The 21,860-nt window shown below is 41.1% G+C and overlaps 1 protein-coding gene across 2 annotated transcripts in view; it reads left to right on the top strand.

Annotated features, from left to right (window-relative positions):
* Positions 1–21,860, top strand: part of ppp2r2ba (protein phosphatase 2, regulatory subunit B, beta a) — a 59,484-nt gene that overhangs the window by 16,272 nt on the left and 21,352 nt on the right. The window contains exon 1 of one of the 2 annotated variants that reach the window (XM_042492949.1): positions 17,374–17,998. The exons of the other annotated variant lie outside the window; for it this stretch is intronic. Coding sequence (XP_042348883.1) covers positions 17,929–17,998 — 70 coding nt within the window. The 5' untranslated portion in view covers positions 17,374–17,928. Of the gene's footprint in view, positions 1–17,373; positions 17,999–21,860 lie in introns of those variants that run through there. 2 annotated transcript variants of the gene reach the window in all.

Below are 21,860 nucleotides of genomic sequence, written 5' to 3'. Positions count from 1 at the left end.
TTGAAAAGTCCCGAAATCCGAGAAACATGCTAAAATCCTGGAAATGTCTTAAAAGACATGAGCTATGGATCATTCACTATAACCTCTATAAGCTATAAAAAATATTATTCAACATTAAAACATAAAGCTATGAACTAACTGCAAATTTAGAGTGCCAGATTATGTGCAGCTATATTATGATTGGATAAAATACTGTGACTCGATCATAACTTGGCATTAGCCTTAAATAAATGACCTTACAGTCCTTTTATAACAGCCACAGTCTCATTTTAACTTCAAAATGAGTCAATGAGTACAGGTTTGTTCCCATTCCTGTTATATAAAATGAGCTTTGTTCCCAACCTTGGCTCTTAGTGATTAGCTCTCATTGATCTGACCAAATGGCTCTGTGACCCACCTAGCATAAAATGTGTTTTGGAGGCCTGGTGTGTGACAAAGTACTACACTGAGCCTAAATTAGCTCTCCCACCAGCAGCCAATTTAACGCTTGGAAATGACTTACAGTATATGTTTTTGAGGGTCAAGACCTGACATGGGCAGAGCAATCTGTCCTGAGAGGCACTAAGTGTTTTTTTCTAATGATGTACACATCGCCTCATAGCGGGCGCACTCAAAGTGACATTGTGAAAGCTGGTTTTGTAGTACACACTTTGGCAAAACTGTACTCGGAAATAAAGTAGTAGCATTACAGAGATTTAGACGGCTGCAGACAGTTGGGTGTATTTCATTGAGCCCATCTGGCCTGTTTAAAAGTGCTGCTGAGTCTAAGAGAGGCGGTCAGGCGGTAGAATAGAGCGGGTGATGGATGGGGTGATGGATGCAGGGGGAGGGGAGAAGATGAGAGTGCAGATTTGGGGCGGTGGGGGGAAAGGAGCTCTTTTCCGGCAGAGTTGAATCTCAGGCTTGGCTGCGGCACACTGCTCTGCCTGTTTTCATACCAAGCACTCGGCTCTGGCTCCTAACCAGCTTCGACCAACCAGTGCCTCCGAACCCCATAACCCAACCGCACACTCTCTTTCTCTCTGTCTCTGATGTTTTGGCTCACCCCTCTCTCCCCCCTCTTCATCTTTCTGACTCTCATTCACTACCTCCTTCCTTTGGCTCGCTTCTTTTTCAATTTTTCTTACCTTCGCTCTCTTTTTCCTTGACCCCTTCTTTCTTTTTCCCTCACAGCCTTCCGGTAGTACAGAGGGGTGTGGGATAGGGCCAGAGCCTCCAGGTTTCCATAGTGATACTTTGTATCCTGATGTCATTAGTATTGACGGTGTGCAGCTAGGCCAAGCTGTCCTGGCACAGGAGCTGTTTACTGTTTACCCCAAACTTAAACCATTCACTGGGAGACTTGTGTGTGTCATCACTATTCAGCCTGATTGTTTCTATTTTACAGATTGGGATAACATGACTGAATAAGTGACAAATACACTGTAAAATCTGACAAGTTGATCTTACATTAAAAAAAATCTAGGAGTCAATCTAGGAGACCAACTGCTTAGAAAAAGGTTAGTATATATACCTAAAATGTTGTTGTTTTTACTTCAGTTTGTGACTTCAACTTAATAATGACAAGTGAATTTAACTTGTCTTTTTAAGTAATAGCAACTTAATCAAACCAAGTTAGTCTGACATAACCCTTTGAAACCAGGCAATTTAGCTTGTTTTCTTTCAAAAACAAGTGAGGAAGGCAATGAGCAGCTTAAGAAGAAATTACCCAGAAATGAGCAAAGACATTAGAGAAATAAATAGTAAAAATTAAAATTAGTAAAAAAGTACTAGAAGATTGCAGGTGATTTTTGTTTGTTTTTTTAACAAAAATTGCAAAATTAGAAAAGGAAAATGACCTCAAAAACTGCTTAAAAGTTATACTAATTCTGTAAAATAATTTTAAATCTAAAATTGTGATAAATAAGAATTAATAGTACTTTAGACATTTTCCATGTATCTTTTAAAAAAACCAACAATTTTCTTAATCTACTAATTTTCTTGCAACAGATTTGCTGAGTGTTAAAATTTTGTGAAAGGCATCTGAATGAAAGAGGAGTGATGTCGCTCCAGGTTTTAAAGGGTTAACTGAACACTAATGTCTACCAGCTATTATTTAGGAAACTGATTAAGTTCGATAAATAAAGCAAGCAAAAAAAAAAGAAGTCTGCAGAATTCTTTTCTTTTCTTTTTTAAAAAAATTCAATTCTAAGCATCTCAAGACAAGACCAGTGTTTTTGTAAACACAAAAACTGTAACAAACAAAACACTGCAGGTGTTAACAATGTGCTATATACCTGTGTTCTGCTGGATGCAAACTATCAGTCAGACATGCATATTCTCAAACATGTTAACAAAACAAAACTTGCAAAATTTACAGATATCCTAACTCTTCCGCAAAATTCTTGTTTTTATTACACAAAATGCAAAAACCTGTTCAGTCAAGACCAACTAAGATGGTCTACTTAAAAACTTAAGTTGCTCTCACTTAGAAAGAACAAGTTAATTTCACACATCATTTTTAAGCTGCAACAACTCCACAAAATTAAGTCAGTACAGCTAAACTTAAGTAAACTGAAGAATCAGTTATGAAATAAATATTAAGTAAAACTAATAGTTGTATTTACATACACTACCTTTCTCAAAGCAATCCATTTTCCTAGATTTTTAAAAATAAGATCAGCATGTGAGTTTACAGTGTATAATATGTATTATTTGTTAAAAAGCTCTCAGTGCAAGGCATGAGGTGTTTTTTTTGCACCAGTGTGAGGCTTGGCAAGGTGGAAATGGCTGTTTCATAAAGAAACATCCCCTCTGTCTGCTTGCTCACTGTATGATTACTGAAGCGTGTCTGTAGAGCACAACTCCCTGCTCGACTCCTCGTTCCTCTGGCTGCTTCACTGGCTCATCTGTCTGAGGAGACGGGCGCCCCCCTTAGCACCACTCCCCTTCAGAAATGTACATGTGTTTATCTGCTTGCTTGTGTGCCCACGTGTATGACCTCATACATCTGTGGCGAGCACTCGAGGCACGGGGCTGCTCCCACATCTCCACCTCCTACAGACTGTTGAGCTCAGAGCTCTCCTGCAGGCCCTCAGCTGGCAGGTTGTGGCCGACGTGCTGCCACAGTAATTAGTTCTGCTTGGTGTCTTAGGCCAAGGGTGGACAAAATATGGATCCCGTATTGATGCTGTCACATCACATGCGGGGTGAGAACATCTACAATGCTCACAAAGGGCACATGCACAAACATGAGCTTTTTGCTCCACTACATAGATAAATAAAGTGCATCCTCCTCTTGTAATCCTTCATGTATGACATGATTGCTAAAGATTGTCTCAGGATGTAGGAAAAAAAAACATTTCCTGCATTGATTGAAATGTGAACTGAGTGCACACACACACACACACACACACACACAAATAATTTATTTTTAAGGGACTTCCATTAGAGAAGTGGCAGATACGATATTACAGTTGAGTTGATTTTTACAGATAAATCAGTATTGTCATACATGATTTTGCAGCTATAATGTGTAATAATCATGTGTAAGGCCTCTGTGCAATATTTATTGTATAGAACTCTTGTGCAATTACTTTAGGGCATATGTGAAACACTTAGGTCTAGGGCATCGTACAACACTCTTGGGGTGTATAAATCTAGGGTTGATACTGTTTGTTAGCTGTAGTTTGATTGTAGATGCGTGTAGCTGTGTCGCCTGTGTTCTCTCAAATATCTAAGACAAATTTCTCCCAGGGGAGACAATAAAGGCTAATCTAATCTAATCTAGTCTAATGTTTTAAAGGCTGTATTTTAATCTATATATGACCCTCATTTCTTTGTTGAAACTTTTTTTGTGCTTGTTTTTCTAGATTATTTATTTGTTTAGGGGGCATTTTGTGTCTTTACAAGTGAGTCAACAGTAGAGAGCTGACAGGAAATGAAGGGGTAGAGAAAGAGAAGGGGAAAGACATGTAATTCGGGTTCCCAAGGGTTGTTATTGTTCCTGCTGTCCATATTGGCAGCAAAAAGATTTCTTTCCCAAGCCAATTTGAAAGTTAGGAATGAAGGCCAAAGTTCATAATCGGTGCAAAAATGTATCCCAAAGTTCAGCCAAAGCAAATATGACGCTTCAGCAATGATTGTTTTGCAGATGGTGTGAGCCACAAAATGGGAATACTACAACAAAGAGGGAATTTTCTGTTGAAAGGATCTCAGAAGATACCTCTTAATTTGACTCATATTATCTTCAGCTGAACATCACATCACATTTTTCAACGTATCCTTGTACAACAGTGTGTATGACCCCATGAAGGATGTTAAACACTTAATTCAAAGTTACATAAGTTAGCTTTAGAGAAGTAAGGTTACTTTCTTAACACACCAAACCAACATCAAAGAACTTGTGGCGACTAAGTCGACAGCTGAGTTGCCTCAAGTTGACTGTGACTTGGCCAAAAAGTTGCACATGAACACAAAGCAAAGACCTCAACTGACAGGGCATCCAGCATGTTTGCTCTACACCGGCATGAGAGCAAATAACTCTCCATACCAGCAGACAGCAGTAGTCTGTAATCATCATTCAAAAAGGGAAAACGCAAGACTGCCTTGATGCTAGTTAGCCAGTTAGCAGATTACCCACACAATCCAAAGTTGAAAGAACAAAGTATATTTATTGTGCACCAGTGAACAGCAGCACAAACTGTCAGGAAATGTTTCTGTTTAAGAGGTCAGTGGCTAAAGAAAATCTTACCTAACAAGTTTGTTTTGATCTAACACCCTCTTGACTTTAGTTGTTTGTTTACATTCCTCACTTCCATTTCTGCTCTCCTGCATTTAGCTAAACTTCCAATCAGAGTTATTTCATTCACCAGTGGGCTATGTTGTCTCTGTTGCTTATTCAACATGCTGAATTGGTGGGAAAAAAGCTGACAAGATGCCAACGGTGCAGGACACACTACAGCACCAAGAGCAACAGACGCTCACTAACAGCCTTACATTGACCAGCGGCCAACCATCAACTTGGTGTGTCAGGGAAAAGAAACATGGTGACGACATACCTTAAAATCACTCAAAGTTCACCAGGATTCACGCTGTTATAACACCAGTCTCCTGGGTGAATGTCCTGTGTTTTTTTTGACCCACCCACTACCCCAACCTGGCTCTATGCGCATTTTTCACATAATTGCAGCCTTCTTACTGACACATGATTCCAGGGCGACATATACATTTTGGTGCCTTACTTTTCATAGGTATATTTACGAACAATGCATGAGAACAGCCTGCATTTTTACAGAGGATGAGGATTGTGGATTTTGTTTCCTGTCTAGGGGTGTTATAGTTGGGAGGAAGTGGTATTGATTATTTGGGACCCTAAAAAGTCTTTAAAGTTTAGTTTTGTTTGGAGTTTTTTTATTTTTAAGTAATAAGTGCCACAACTAAATTAAAAGTTGCTGAATAAATGAGTTGAAAGGCTGAACTTAAAGGTGTGAGGCACAAAAAGGAAACCGAAATTCCAAAAAAGCATAGACAGAAAGAAAGTAGGAAAGGGGAAAGAAAGCAAACTTTAAAAAAGGAGAGAGAATGTCTGGGCCCCTATTTACAAGCTTTGAATAGCTAATCAGGGTGTTCCATTTCACACGTCTAATTTTAATTACATCATGTTTGTATTGTATTTACATTTTTTATCGACTCTATGAATAAACAACAAACAAACGAGAGAAAAATCAAGAGAGGAAGGGCACGGGAACCACGGAGACTGCTTAGACATAGGGCAATAGATTTGCTGCTACGTCCCTGCCCTTGTCGCTTCATCTCTTTACAGCCAGCATGAACAGGAGAAACAATTACAGCTAACAATAAATGTGAACCTATCATTTAATTCCCAAGGCTCCCATGTTCAGACGTCTTTAATAACAAAGTTTATTGATCAAATAAAGATCCTGCCTCAGTATATATCTTTATACCTAGTCTTCAATGACTAAAATTGAAGGATCCTGATTATGCATTACAATGGCACACACTACAGTATATCAGCTCTTCTACTCTTCCATATCCATATTGGTATCTGTCTTAAAGTCCAGTATTGCTGACACTCATCTTTGCAGTGCCTTTGATTTTATTGATTTTTTTTCCTGGCATTTACCCAATGCATGTCTGACCCTTGAATCTAAATTTCAATCTAATGCCAATGAAGACAGGAAGCATTATAGCTTGTGCTGAATGTATATTAGTGTAGTATAATGTGTATGTGTGTGCATGTGTGACAAATATCAGTGGTCAAGTGGTTTAAAACCAAAATGTTGTCCCTAATTGTGATCTTGGACAGATAATACACTCTATTTTGCATACAATTATGAATACTATTGAAAGTATGACAGGCTGACATACAGCTCTTGGAAGTCATGCATAGGCAAAGGTTAATGCATGTTTCATGGCTCTTACACAATAATGGTATTACTAAGCTTTAAACATGTAATATTTTCTTTTTGCCAGATGGTGGTGCTCTAAGATCAGCTCTCGTAATGCAGAAGGCAGGTTGCTCATGTCAATAAGCTCATGTCTTAACTCAATGCATGTGTGCTGTATAACACTATATAAAGCATAGATGGATTTTATACCACATAATTGTATGCTTCATAATGCAAAAGGCAGAAGACATTAGATCTCATTAGATATCATGAGTCTCAAATGCATATTGTCTCATATTACCTGCGTATCATTTCACAAAGTGATTTGGACAGCCAGCCAGCAAGATAAACAGACAGATGGACAGACCACTTTTGCCAGCCCGTCTCCTCTCACTCCACTATGTCAAAAATGGCCAGTCCCTGAGGCTCCTTTGCAACAGAGATCCCTCATGCCAGATCAATACATTGAGCAATAAAAATTAAGCCCCGTTCAAATGAGAAACTGGCTGTGTGAGCCAATCGACATGTTTCTATTAAATCAAGTGGCATAAATTTATCATCACAGTGGTAGGGCCTGATCCCACCTTAAGCTCATCTTCAAATGTGTGTGTGTGTAGTTGAATAGCATGGATGGACAGCTTGCCACCCTGTGGGCACCACGACTACAGTCTATCTGTGATCCACGCTGGCAGCTGCTCTGCCAAATGGGATTTTCCTGGAGATTACAGCCTCTAAGTGTGACACGCTTGCATGTGTTTGTCTTTGTTGTTGACAGAGTGCGTGTGAGGGACCATTGTAATAAAGCTGTGTGGGTTTCTTTGTGTGTTTAAATGTGTGTGTGGGGGTCTTGAGCCGAGGTGCGTGGAGAACATGTTTTGTTGTCACATGGGGCTGGTCGGAACATGACTGAACTCTCTCTGGCAAGCTGTGTGCAGAAAAAGGGAGGGAATGTGTTCAGATGTGGGGTCAGGCTTTTTCCACTCTGCTGCTGTTCTTATTAGCAGCATTAACCCTTGCTGAATCGATCTTATCTGTCTTGTAAATATAGCCTAGCTAAAGCTTACGAATGTTTAGACCGAGCTGAATTTTCTTCATGTGAACTGTTAAAAGTTCAAGGTTTGTATTGAATTGCATTGGGAAGATATGATCAATGTTTATGACTGAAATACCTGCAAAAAAAAATAACATTTCCATCAGCCTCATGTGCACTTTGTGTGTAGCACTAATTGGCAAATGTTCTCATGCCAACACACTGGTGGTGAACATACGAAACATGACATCCGTTTAACAGCTAAATGTTATAATTTAATTCCAAACATGTTAATATGACTTTGGCATTTAACTCAAAGTGCTGCTATGCCTAAATATCACACCACACCACAGAGCTGCTAGAATGGCTTAACAACTTAAAATGTATCCAGATAATCATATATGTATGTAGATAATACAATTTAAAAACTAGAAATGCACTGCCACCAGCCAGTCAAGTTGCAGTTTACAACCACGTCTCCTCAGACCCATATGCAGCCTTGAGTTTTGGCAATTCTACAAATATGGAGGTTGCTGCAAAGAAGCTACAAATACTAAAACATGGATGCTTTACACACATCTTCAACACAACAGCACAGAAGATCTACACGATCAGCACAGTTTCAAGTTTGCCCCACTTGATTAGGTATCAAATGTTTCCCCTTCTGTTCCTGAAATCATAGCCAGAAGAGTGTTTTTTGCAAAACATTATGATGTCGCAATGAAACTGACCTTTGACCCTTTGGATGTCAAAACTTGATCATTTTTTTTCTGTTATACATTTGTGTGAAATTTAGTCATAATAAGCTAATAAATTCTTAAGATATGGCCAAAACATTTTTGTGAGGTGACCTTTGACCAAAACCTAATCAGTTCATGTTTGAGTTCACGCTGTTTGTGCCAAATTTGAAGAAACTCTCTCAAGACGCTCCCCAAATAAGCGTAAGCATAATGTTGCCGGGACAAAAGGATAAAAATCTGCATTCTCTGTGGATTTTATAAAGTTTATTTTTATCTTCAGTCACATGGCATGTAACAAATACTTCATATTTAATATCTATTTTGTGCTTTTAGATTGATTTCTGACAGTAAATACTGATATCTCTAGAAACACAGACATCTCACCAAATTTAAATGAATAATGTGACTTTTAGAATTTGCCCATTGATTGATAATGAAATTCAATGAGCTTTTGTTTGAGATATGACAATTAAACTTATTTTATTGCAATGTAGAGCTTATTGGAAAAATCTCCTATATTTCAGATTAATCGTTATGGGTGCTGTTGCAGTGTCATAGGATTTTTATTATTATTTTATTCCATTATTCATTAGTTCATGAAGCAGCTCCAGGACTGGTCACTAGATGACATCATCATAACATTTTTTCTCTCTCACTTGTTCAAACTAAAACTGCCGTGCTGTATTATCAAACACTACATGAAGGACATTTTTAGGGTGGATTTTCCCTTTAACCCATTTTCTGTCTGCCTCAGCGTCTGCTCTGTGAAGCGCTGTCCGCGGTGCTGAACATAAGCCGTGCATGGCTCCCTGGTCATGTATGGGGAGGTGGCTTTGTAGTCACTCACTAACCTGCTTAACCTACTTTCTACACGCTGGCCTTTCATCTGTCCACGGAGAGGAAAGTGCTGTAGGATAAATATAGCATACTTAGCAACACACACAGTGTCCGTCCAAGCTTTCCAAGCAACACGGATAGTACCGTGCTTTTCTTGTGTTCCTGCGTCCTTACCCTTAATGCCTCACTGATCATTTCCCTAATGAAAACCAGCTTCTCTCCCAACATGGACTCCTCATGTTTGGCCCATTAACCCAACTGGTAGAAAACGTGTTGGGACGCGCTTGAACCTTCATTGAGATGAATATGACCAAAATAATGACATTTTAAGATCTTAATTGTCCAATTATGTAGACAGCTGTTGTGCTGCATTGCAATGCCAGTTCAATTGCAGTTTCCTAGCAACCAGAGAGGTACAATGCAATGGTTTTCTGTTAAGTGGCATCATTTTCCCTCAGCGAGGCTACAGTGTATGTTCACAAAACAAATCAGAATCTGTAATGTGTGCATGCTTCTTCACCTTCAGGCTAATGTTTACGATCCTTTATTGCTTATATCGCAGCAGAAACAATAGTAAGCGTCGCGTGTGTGTTTTGTGTGAGGGTACCTGCTTATGTAGACATCCATATGGGTTATGTGTTCATCTCTATCCCCTCAAGGTGTGTCAGAGCCTATAAAAAAGCAGCAAACAAAATCATTTCAGTTGATTAATGCTCATCCAGAATGCTCCGTCCTGAGCTAATCATTGTACATGCATTCTTTTCAATTAATTCATTATCAAGGGAGGTAGAGGGAGAGGGGGGAGGCGAGGCTGGGGGGAGGGGAAAGGAGAGTCAGGGGGAAACAGAAAATCCAGTCCTGCTGGTCTGAAGTCTCAGAGCAATGGAGCATTAGTCTCATTCTGATGTAATTGGAATGACACCAAGAGTAAAGCCCGCTGATTTAGGGACAGCCTCTAGGCTTGATTTAATGCCCTCTACCAAAACTATACATCCATCTTTTTATCTTTCTCTCCTTCCCTCTCACAGGCCCCTCCATGTCCCTCCCCCACCCTGTTTCACGCACTCTTCATTCACCAGCCACCGCCATGCGTCTCCATCTGTACTCTATTAACCGAACAGTAGCTGCATTTTATAATATTTAAAGCCAGAGGGTTATAAACTCCCACAGAGCGTCTATTTTTTCAGCATTTTACGTGCTGCGTATGGCATTTACACACTTGAACAGATGTGTTTTACTCTCACAGAGGTTATGTTTTATTACTGGATAAATATCTCCAGAGAGGAGAGCGCGAAGTAAGGGCAGACTGAGCAGGTGTATCCAGGCCAGGGTGCTGCATCCCCGGGGTTTGCTGCTGCTCAGTCCCCTGACAGATGGACGGCCAGGGCAATCCTATTACCCCCATGTGTTTAGCTCCTCTTAATGCCGGGGTGGGTTGCATGGCTAATGGGAGGCAATGAATGTTTGGAGGGAGACTCTCATGCTACTGAATGATGATCAGCATGATTTGTTGAATAACTGTGAGGAGATCTAAAACTAGTGAACAGGCAGTGAAAAAACTAACCATGACGACTTTGTAGCTCAGCTAGTGCGGTCTGACAGAGCCGGTCTCACAGAGGGATGTCATATTAAATCAGCTCAAGCGCTAAAGAGGCTTTACTGTATATATTTCACAAAGTGATTTCATCCTTGTCCAGCAAAGATGAAGAAAGTGACTTTTTAAGAGTCCCATTACGACTGTCGACCCACTGTCACCCTCATGTTCCTCAAACCACTTTGTGGTTGAGTCAAAATGTTTCACGATTTGTTCCTCTGTTTGTGCCTCTAACACAGGGTTAGGCACTGTTACTATATACCAATTAATTATATAGACCTGTCCACCATAAGAGATTTTTTTAAATATAATTCACAGTGTGAAAGCTCCTTTTAACCTCTGTCTTTATTAAACTATTGTGGGCTGTACTGTAAATCCATTAGGGGAAATGCTTTGTGACTATATTGAATTTTTAACCATACTAGCAGTTATATGGGCGGCAGTGTTGGTCAGTGGATTTAATTATCATGATAAGATTCACATTATTGGCTTTTATTTAAAACTCTTGGCAACTACTGGATGTTTTGTCGTGACTTCTTATGCAGATATTCATGATGCCCAGAAGGTCAGTCTTAATGACTTTAGTAAAACCCGGAATTTAATTTAAGCGTCATCATCAGGTCAAAGTTTAGACTTGCTGGATTTGTACAAAATATTGGAAAGAGATTTGTTTCCTTGACATTGTGTCCTTATCTTTATATTTTTGGTGTTGAATTGAATGTTTTAACAATTTTTTGGCTCAGCTTTATATTATGATGTGCTTATTTGCTAATGTTAGCGTACTAACATGGTCAACATGGTGAACATTATACCTGTGAAACATCAGCAAATCACTGCGGTTGGGAGCACTGCTGCTTTTAAATGGACTTTGTGAGCTCTTGGTTTTGACATGGGACGCCATGCACACAATGTGCTTAGCATTCAAGTAGTTCAGTTTTAATAACACTGCTGCTAGGATGCTACTGTCAGCATCTGAAGCCACCGAGGTTCGAGATTTAGCTAAAAAAATGCAGGAAACGCTAAGGCAGATGAAAAGATGAATATAAACATTTTCCTCAGAAATGTTATACAACTAGAAAGAAAACTATTGACTAAAATTATAATATATAAATTTGCCATCCACAGAAAAATTAACCTCCATGGCCTCCCTATTTGTGAAAATGTCAGCAAACACACCCTTGAACTCTGACCTGTAATCATTCAGTACAAACATGGGACTCAGTTGCAGTGAAAAGCACCGAACACCAAGAACAGTTTTTTTAGAACCAAAACTTCACTTGGGAGATCCTGGGTCATATATGTGAAGGCAGCCAACCGAGGCAAAACAATCAATTCAATTCAATTCAAGGATATCTCACAAGTCCATAAATCCAAGCAGAGTCAAAAAACAAGGAATTAAACACAAGGAAAAGGCTGGAGAGCAAGAACACACAATGGCGACGATGTCAATCTGGCAGCTGAATGGGGGAAACACCGGGCTTCATTACTAACTACACACAGGTGAAACACGAGGTAATCAACAAAGGCGGAAAAACTCAGGATGTGAAAGTAATACTAAACACTAGGAGAACACATTTCAAAATAAAACAGGAACTGGACACAAAGAAATGAGCATAAACCTGACAGAATATCAAAGGAGCTTTAAGAAAATTTCTTACTTACAAGGTTGTAAATACAACATTAGGGGGGCATTTATATGGACTCTTCTTGTGAACACAACAAAAGCTTATTTGAAGGCAGCACATGTTGCTACTTGGCTTTAGACCACTCGACAAGACATCGCTTCCTAATATGATTTTTGCATCATGCATGTCTGGCTCTTTTATCAATAAACAGCACAGGAAATGCAGAAATGTTACTGTATCACGATTTACCTCAATATCACAATACGAGATTACGTATAGTGTATTAGATGTTCTCCGTGTCCTCAACACCTACTCCAACCTGCAGACACTGTGAAACTTGCTGCAAAAGATATACTGTATGTGTTTGTGGTCCATTTTTGTTTTTGATCTTTTTTTCTAAATGAAGTAATTTTATCCTAACAGTTAGAGGAAATGATCTCTTCCATATGGCAAATCATATCCTGAGTTCAAAGACAGTTTTCATTGACTCATTTGTCAAAATCTTCATTCATTTGTCTTACCAATGTGATTATTTAACTTTTCAGGAGGAAATCTGCTTACAATTGATTCCCTGCCTACCTGCCAATTCAGTTTACTTCGCATTGATACATTTTCCTCTTTAGTTGTGCCATTATTCATCCTTAATCCATCTCACACTATGATAAACAATATGGGTCTCTGATTTTGTATTGATCCAACTTCATCCTGTATTTCTTGGATTAACTGGATGAAAATTATCAATATTTTACCCTTTTTAAACTCGATATTATTCAGTGGTCAATATACCATCGACTGCACTCTTGAGCTATGAGGAAACTGCAGTGAAGGTGGAGTGTAACTGTGCCGTGTGGTCAAATATCTATACACATGTGTACGTGTGTGTGCATTTATGCTGCTTGGTATGCAGACGGTGTCTTTGCTGCCTGTAGCCCTCTGACGGCATCCCCAGGTCAAGCAATTACCACACATCAAGGAAGGCAATTGGGCATGACTAAAATATCATTGCCATGTGATTGTGTCCCTATGTTTGGGCTGCTGGAGCCTAATTTAACCCACTTTGTCCATACGATCGAGGAGAATTGAGGACACGCTCTCCAATTCTGGTGGGCCCCCCGAGCATTTCCTACAAGTCTGACACACAGCAGCTGGGCTGTAGACGCGCCGTCACTGGTCCTTTACCCAGCGGAGTGGGAGATGGGGTGTAATGAGCGAGAGAAGTGAGGTAACAGAGGAGAACAAGTAGCTGGAGGTAGAGGAGGGGAGCATTAAATGAGCCATAGGGTGCAGAAAGTTGAAGCCCTCTAAGAAAAAGACCAGTAGGCAGTAGGCATGGGCGGTAACACGGTATACCAGGCTATTTATAAATCCCATCAGTGTGATTTTAAATACCATCAAATACACAGACCCTCATCTTTCTCTTAACTTCATACCAGAAAGGCTGTATGAGGTTATGCCCAGGCCACAGTGCATGCCTGAGCAGAGTCTGTTCACATTGGCAGCGTTTGTTATTGCGGCACTGCTGCAGAGCTGCCTACTGTTATAACTACTGTATTTCCACAATTAAAAGCACATACTACTTATAAAGCCGTGCAAGCTACTGCACTGTCAACAACACGGCCCTGTAAATGTTTCACAGTAAAATGCATGGTGCCAACAACTGAAGGGATTCTGTTGACAAAAACATTGTCAGGGGGCTTTTATTTTGAAACAGAAAGAGGAAAGGTTGGGTAAAACAGATACATTTGCAAGCTATTTCTCCACATCTGTGACAGATAAAGACATTGAAACTGTGGTAAATGGTGGTACAGAGTAAATATAATTATCAAAAGATCATTTTCACTGTCTTTTTTTTCCTGAAAACCGCAAAAAAAAATCAGCGAGAATCTGTTTTGAGATGTGCTGCAGGTGAGCAGCGCTGCTCTAGCTGTCAGTGTGGCTGCTGTAACCTGGTAACATTGGCGCGGAAAATAAAAACAACAGGTTCTGCATTGCGGAAGTCTTTGTTTCGGTAAAAGAGAGAAATATGAATTCAGAAGGTGTATGGTTGTCTTTATTGCTTTAATAAAGTAAAGGGGTGTGAGAATGTTACTTTTTGTTGACATTTCGTGAGTGTATTGTGTACTGAGTAGACTGAAAATGATGAGACAGCCTGCAAAGCGTCGCAAACGCTCAAGCCTAGACCTAACCTAGACTATTGACTTGGGATCACTTGTAGTGTCAACTGACCAAAACAGTTTAGGTTTCATGTCAAGGTTGTTGCTCTGAGTTGCTTTCCACTGACATTAGAGCCAGTGCAGTCACATTTTCGACTTGGCAGAAGAGTGGAGGAGAGAAGTTGAAGGGGGGTTGAAGGGAAAGGAGATTGGCATATATGCACAGGGAATGGGACAGAGACAGGGATGGGGATGGTGGATGTTATTAGAGAGGCAGCATTGATCCTAGGCTCTGGCTCCAAGCAGCATTCACCCACTTATTCCCCTCATTATACAGTCAAATATCTCTGTGCCTTTAACTGCCACCCTTGCCCTTCATCTGTCTGTCTCTCCGCCTCATAATTTCCCCCCTCGCCTCCCAAAAGAATCTGACAAACCTGAACCTCTCATCCACGCGGCTTCACTCTACGAAATCCATTGTTTTCACTGATTCCATTTCAATTTCATTTGGTCTCGCTGCTCAGCTGTAACTTAGCCGAAGTCTTTTGTGGAAGAGGGACGCTGCGTGTTTCTTTTGTCCTCATAGAGCCTGTTTAAATATTGATAGAGATGGGAAGCACCGCTGACCACTCAGTCAGATCTGAGAGGGTCAAGGATGGCAGAGTTTCTCTGCACATTTCATTACGGGAGCACAGGAGTGCAAATATGAAAGCATGTGAATCCGGGGCCCTCGCTGATGCTCCAGCAACCTTCATTATGCCGCTGCATGGATAACGCCCTCTAATGTATTCCAATGGAGATGGAGGTTGGAGGGTGATGGGGTGGAAAATGGCATGTGTAGGAAGGCCCTGTTTTCCTGCTACAAGCAGACTGCCACCCTCACAGCCAGATACCCATTAGTACAGGAGCAGGGGATTGGATGTGCAAATGGTCCCCTGGATTAGAGAGCTAATGCATTTAGGAGAGGGGGCTCCAATCTCTTTATTGCCACTGCTGTGTGTGTGTGTGAGGCTCGTGCAAGGGGAGATACCCAGTCCCTTTGTGGAGCCCGAGAGATTTAGGGTAAAGTGAGTAGATAAGGGCAGGGATGCACTGAGAGCTCAGCCACACTGATGCAACGCACACACTCATCAAAGCTTACGGTTTGACCAGAAGAAGGCTGGATGTGTTATTAAAACTCAGCATGGAAATGGGATCTTTCCAGAGAGAAGCGCAGACAGCGCGGCCCTACTAATCTAATTAATCAGTGTCTGGGTTTTTTCATCTTCTTCTGCCCTGTTTTCTGTCCCTCTTTGTTGCTTCTCCCTTTTTCAACTTATCCTTCCCTCTCTGCCCTGATTTCTCTGAATCTGAACTTCATGCCCTGTCTCAAGTGTTTGGAAATGTGCCATGTCATGCGCTTCCTATAACACATCGTATAAAGCCTCTGTTGTCTGCTGGTATGGAACTGGGTCTAGATGCAGAGAGGAAAGTATAGAAATCTCTATCTGCTGTGGCAGTTGTAGCGTTCAGCGTTGTGTTTAGATGAAGAGGCCAACAGGATATCTTTGGAGGCGATCTCCGTTTATTCTGACAAGAGACGTATACAACAATATTCTCCATGAATCATCAGATGGGCTTTGAGCCCCTACACAAATTGAATGACAGAGGAATGTGTAAACATGCTAAACTCTAAGTTTAAACTAGCAGGTAAATGTATAAATGTAGTAAAAGTATTTCAACAGAAAGGCTAAAATGTGTAAATTTCTGAGACCAAACTGTTGCTTACCTCTCCCATGGAGAGCAACAGCAAAAGGGCAGAGGTATATGTGGGACACACATATCTGAACATAGGGGTACAGCAATGGAGTCTCAAAAATTCCACATATAAGGAGCCCAGAAATGAGTCCTAAATTCAGCAAATAAATTAGAATTTCAGCAACCCCCCGCCCCATCGACTCAAAAACAATGTGTCCTTTTTGAATGGGTATTAGGTTAGAAGCATGAAATGAGGTTTGTGTGTAACACAAGCTGAGTAGACTTTTGTTCTTTTTGTACGTTTTGTTCTACAACAAAAAACGCCAGTAATTACCCCACTCACAAACTTTAAAGCTTTTATGTGTTAAAAAGGCAGTTGCTAACTAGTGGCTAAATGAGACTACAGAACGTCAACACATCGAATCATAGAGTAGTTTGTTTTAGCCTAACATTAGCTTTTTACTTATGGTGATTACATTTAGGCTTCAAAAATCCTAAAATTGGTGTTCCTTTGTTAAGGTTGTATTGCTGAAAAAACATGTAAGCATCATACATGTTTGTTTACCACGGAGCTTATTTTCTGCAATAATCCAAAATCCAATGGAAAAATCCCATAGACGTTTTGACGAGGGAACCAGAGCGGCGTTAGCTTCAAGCTGGCCTACAGAAAAACATCATCGCTGGACAGGGGCCCAACAACTCAGGTTAAAACTATTTACACAGATTTTGTGTAATTATACTCCTAAACATTACTTGCAGATGTACTACTCTTTCACACACATTGCTGGTGTATAAGTGCCTTTGTTAGACATGCCTCTGCAGCAGGATGCAGGGTCAGTGATGCAGGATCCACTTATGAGGCAACCTGCTACCTGGCCATAAGGCAGCTGTCGGATTTACGCACGAACCTCAGGTGGTCATCAAGCTGTGATGGAGCACAATCTGAACTCTTCCTCTTTGGTGGTGGTTCGAGTCAACGTCACATTTTCTGCTTTTTTTTTTAAAGAGCCAGCCGCCAGGCTGCATGGGAGGGGCCCTCCTCTGCTGAAGCGCAGCAGCAGCAGCAGCAGCAGCACGGTGGGTAACTACAGCACAGCTCTGCTCTGCGCTGTCACAGTGAGTCAGCTGAGCTGCCGGGATCATAGGCGCCGGTGGATGAATGAATGAGAGAGAGGTAGATAGATAGCGAGAGGGAGAGAGAGAGGGGGAGAGAGAGAGAGAGAGAGAGAGAGAGAGAGAGGGGACCCTGCAGGGTTTGGATACAGCAAGGTGCGACTTTGGAGATGCGCGGAGCTGAGACACTGACATGGAAAACAGTGAAGTGATCGGAGCAAGCTTGTTGACGCATAATCCCGCCCGCCCCGCTGGCACTGGGAGGGGGCAAATCTAGCCTGCCTAAACTCAAATCCTCCACAAGAGATTTACGGAGTGCGCTGCTGCGAGTTCAGCCACCTTCAAGACGGTTTTTCTTTCATTTTTGCCCTACACGCGCTCTATGGTGATAATGAGCATATTTTGGGGAGATGAGCATGCAGGAGTCCTAACGCGCTATCATAATTAAAGGCATTAAATCTACTGCTGGAATCGGCACTGTCACTGCGTCGCGGACGGTGGTTGCGCCCTGAGGTGGGGACAGGACCTGCTGGTACATCATCATCATCATCATCATCAAAACAGGTATTTGATCGTGATCGTGTTGATTACACCGGAGATCTGGAGCCATGACAGGCCCCCCGCTGGTCCCACAGCCCGCCTGCTGACGGTACCGGGCAGGATGGGAGCAGGTCTGCAGCTTTCAGGATCCCGAACCAGCCGATTTATCAATGGAGGAGGAGAGTGACACCCGGAAAATCAACAACAGCTTCCTTCGCGACCACAACTATGCAACCGAAGGTATTTAAACCCATGATGCTGGGAAAAAAATCTGTTATACCGGCACAGAAATAACCCGAGGCTGTAGCTGGGGGGATGCTAATATCACAGCAAAAATAAGTGACTGCCTTGAGATATTAAAGGTACCATAAAAATAACTAAACATCACAGCAAATATCAGTGCGACAAATGGCCTGGGTGATAAAAATAAATACATATATGGCCAATAGCGTGCGTAAATGCCATTTAAAGCGCATATAATCACCTCTCACACTCTATAAGCTGATATGGGGGTATTAAAGGACTATTCCGCTCATTTGTCATAAACATGGAGCGTCATAGCTTAGCGTGTGGTGTCAATAGCAGGATGATGATGAGGTGGCTTCCCATCATGCCTGCTATTTTAGGCTGATCGTCCTGACCGAGGGGAATCAGGGCTTTAATCTGTGTGGACTGTGAGCAGCAATGGAGTAAAGCCTCCTGTGCAGCTGCTCCAGGATTTGGAGTCTGTGTAGTAAACATGTGATGATGAATTAATGATGAAATATGTATTTTTGCTCATTCTGTGGTCAGAATTAGAAAGAAGAAGAAGAATTAGAAAAGGTGCCCTCATTAAATATAGGCTAGACCCCCCCCCTCTCTCTCTCTCTCAGACACACACACACACGCACATACACACACGCACAAACACAGTGCATTTTTACTGTACGCGCTCATAACTGCAGCTTTGAACAACGGCTTTTCCCCGCAGCCCCACAGCTCTTAAATGCTGCTCTCGCACACGTGTGTTTCCTCCTCATTGACCACACATCAGCCCCCCCACGATCTGCCTGTTAACTAATTGATGCGAAATAGTTCCCTTATGTCCCACCAATGGGCTCCACCTCTCCTCCACAAGCTGCTTAGATCAATGATCAACATAAAACATTGATTTACAGAAAAAAAAGCCATTATTAATCTTATTACGACCATGATCTCCATTTAGTGATTATAATAATTTTATTTTATTATGCAGATCAGTTATGGACATTAACTGCTGTGCTGATATCAGAAGATAATAAAAGCACTCAGGGGCTAAAGGCTTTTCATTGCTGGGACTAATTCTACTAAAAAACAGACTTGTTTTACATAAACATAATGTAAAACAAAAACAAAACACATTACTGTGAATATGACAAATTTCGTCAACTTCTATGTGCATTATGTGGATGTCTATTTTGTTCTATTAAAGTCTCGTTTAAAAAAATACTTGATCATTAGTTATTGTAGCGTTTGTAATAAGTACAGTTAGAGGTCTTTATTGTTCAGTTTGAAGCACTATTTTAGTCAGTTAATAATAATAGTCCCTGCAGCAATGGGGAAGCCTCAATTCTTTCACACCAGACACATTTCTCCACCCACATACTGTGAGATATGAAAATAGAAAATCTGACATATTTAAATGTGAAATATGGTCGAACATCCCACAAGTGAACAACCAAATTGCAGGTCTTGTCAAGTGAAGTACAGAATCTGATAGCATAGACCAGGTAGAGGGATATGGAGGGTATTTATAGGCTGGGGGAGGGGAGGAGTGGGGGAAAAATCCATAAAGTATATTGTATTAATACATGGATGCAAGATATCCGTTTTTTAATGAAATAAATGATTAATATTGCAAATACAACTTATTTTGAGAGATGAACGTACTGAAATCTTTTTTTATCTTGATTTAAAAAAAAAACAAACAAAAAAACAGATTTTGACAAAGTTTTCCTTTAAGGACAAACTTTGCAGTTGGAAAAAAAGTAATAATCTGCAATATATCACAATATACTGTCTCACAGCATATATCAAAATGTATTAAACTGCAATAATATTGTACTGTCACTGAGTGATAATATTATATTGTGGGGCCTCTGGTGACTCCCACTCCGAGCAGAGGGTGTGTATTTGTGGCTGCAGGGTGGGTCAGAGCTGCCATTAGCTCAGGTTACTGATGCCACTGCAGGCTGAAGGAGAGACAAAGTCAAGTTTCTGGAAACAGAGTCTCATTCTCAAAGATTTGCCCGATGATTTCCTCAATGTGTATTTTTCCAGTCATCTAAATATGGGAGAGCATCATCATTTGCTCCGCTCCTGCTCTTACAGATGACTCCCTGTCACTGCTGAACACACAGTCAGTGGCTCAGAGCGGAGAGAAGTGAAATGGGGGTGGGAGTGATGGATATCTTTGTTTGATGTGTGCGCTGAGATGAGAAACAGTAGGGGATCTTCCTCTTCCAGCTTCTCTCTGTCTCACTCTTTCACTCTGTGTTGTTCATTTGATCAGGAGAATGTGGAGTCGGGGTGTAAAATGTGTCTCTTTAAAGCGAAGCACTGTCTGGTCTGTGGCCCATCTGCGCTTTTCAAACAAGGAACGTCCACTTTTGTTATTTTTTATTGCTGTAATTTATGACTGATCGTCACACCTCATATACCATGAATGTGTGTGCCATTCACTTGCTTGCTCCTTGTCTCCTAAGTGGTATGACGGCAGTCTGAAGCTAAAGATCATAACGGACGGTGTCTGGGTCTGTCGCCCGCTCATAAATTCAACAAAGTGCACATGTTCCATCAAGCCCAGTCCGCTCAGACCACACACACTTACACTCATACACATACACGCAGGTCCCTGATGAGTGGCTGCAAGGTGGTTGGGATTTCCCTCAGGCCGTGCTTGCCCACAGCAGCAGGACACTTTAATGATGTCACATTTTAATGATGTCACTCACACTGACCTTTGGTTTGCACCAATCCCACGCCTCAGTGGGTCTGTGGGCGGACACACTGACACAGTGTGTGTGTGTGTGTATGTTACACTGTGCTGGAAATCCATAGTTGGAAATTTAAAAAAGTCTAGGGCTGTGCCCGACACAGAATTATGTCAAACCAGATTTGGCTGTTCAATACGAATATTTAACGATTCTGGGTTTTTTTTCATATAAAGTTTTCAAGTCTGAAGAGGCTTGGCAGGATGTTCAGAGTAACAGTGGCATTCATGTAACAGCCTTTAGTAAACAAGTTAACGGTGCTGACGGCAGATTGGCAATGTGCAGCAACATTTTTTGCAGACAGTATATATCAAACAAAAGCTAGAGCGTGTATCGTTATATGTTAGTATTAGCTGTAAATTCACCACTTCTCAGTATAAGAGAGAAGATAATGTCTCACAGTGCAGTTTCTCCTCCTCTGTGTCACTGCTTGCGTATATGCAGCAGTCTGTACCAGAGAGTAGAATGAAAGTCAAGAGTGCTCACTCTGCTCCAAAAACTGGAGACCAAAACGTACCCAGTAGTAAACTGCACAGCACTGACAGGAAACAGCAACTCCTCAATTTGAATCTCAGTTTATTTAGTAGTCTTCAACTAATGATTACAATCTCTGACATTCTGGGGCAGCCCTTACAAAAGTCAACCTTAAGTTTCCAGAGACATCATTGTTGTCTATATGAAATTGCATCACAGTGTGATTTGCATTCAGCCGCCTGCAGATGACACATTGCTAATGGTGATAGAATGGATGGTGTGTGTCTCTCTGCAGCTGTGCACATCAGTGTGTGTTGAGTCAATGGACTGTTACGCTCCTACAACATGGGTCTAAGTTAATTTTCATAATATGTACCTTGGATGTTCCTATAATGGATGGAATTGTCAAATAGCAGAACACCACTCGGGGTGTAAAAATGTAAATAGCTCCCTCACTGTGAGGCAGGACCTAACCTATTGTCTGCTTCGGTATTGATTTCTGCTCCTTTACAATTTAGCTACCGGAACAATGACCCTAAAGATCTATTGGTAGGACATGTAATCCCTTCACCTTCTCTCCCCCCTGCCCCTTCTTTTCTCTCATTCTCTCTCTTCCT

This window comes from Plectropomus leopardus, chromosome 9 (assembly GCF_008729295.1).
Source record: "Plectropomus leopardus isolate mb chromosome 9, YSFRI_Pleo_2.0, whole genome shotgun sequence".
NCBI classification, from domain to species: Eukaryota; Metazoa; Chordata; class Actinopteri; order Perciformes; family Serranidae; genus Plectropomus; species Plectropomus leopardus.
The sequence above is the reverse complement of the archived record's forward strand: the minus strand, read 5'-3'. Positions and strand labels throughout refer to the sequence as shown.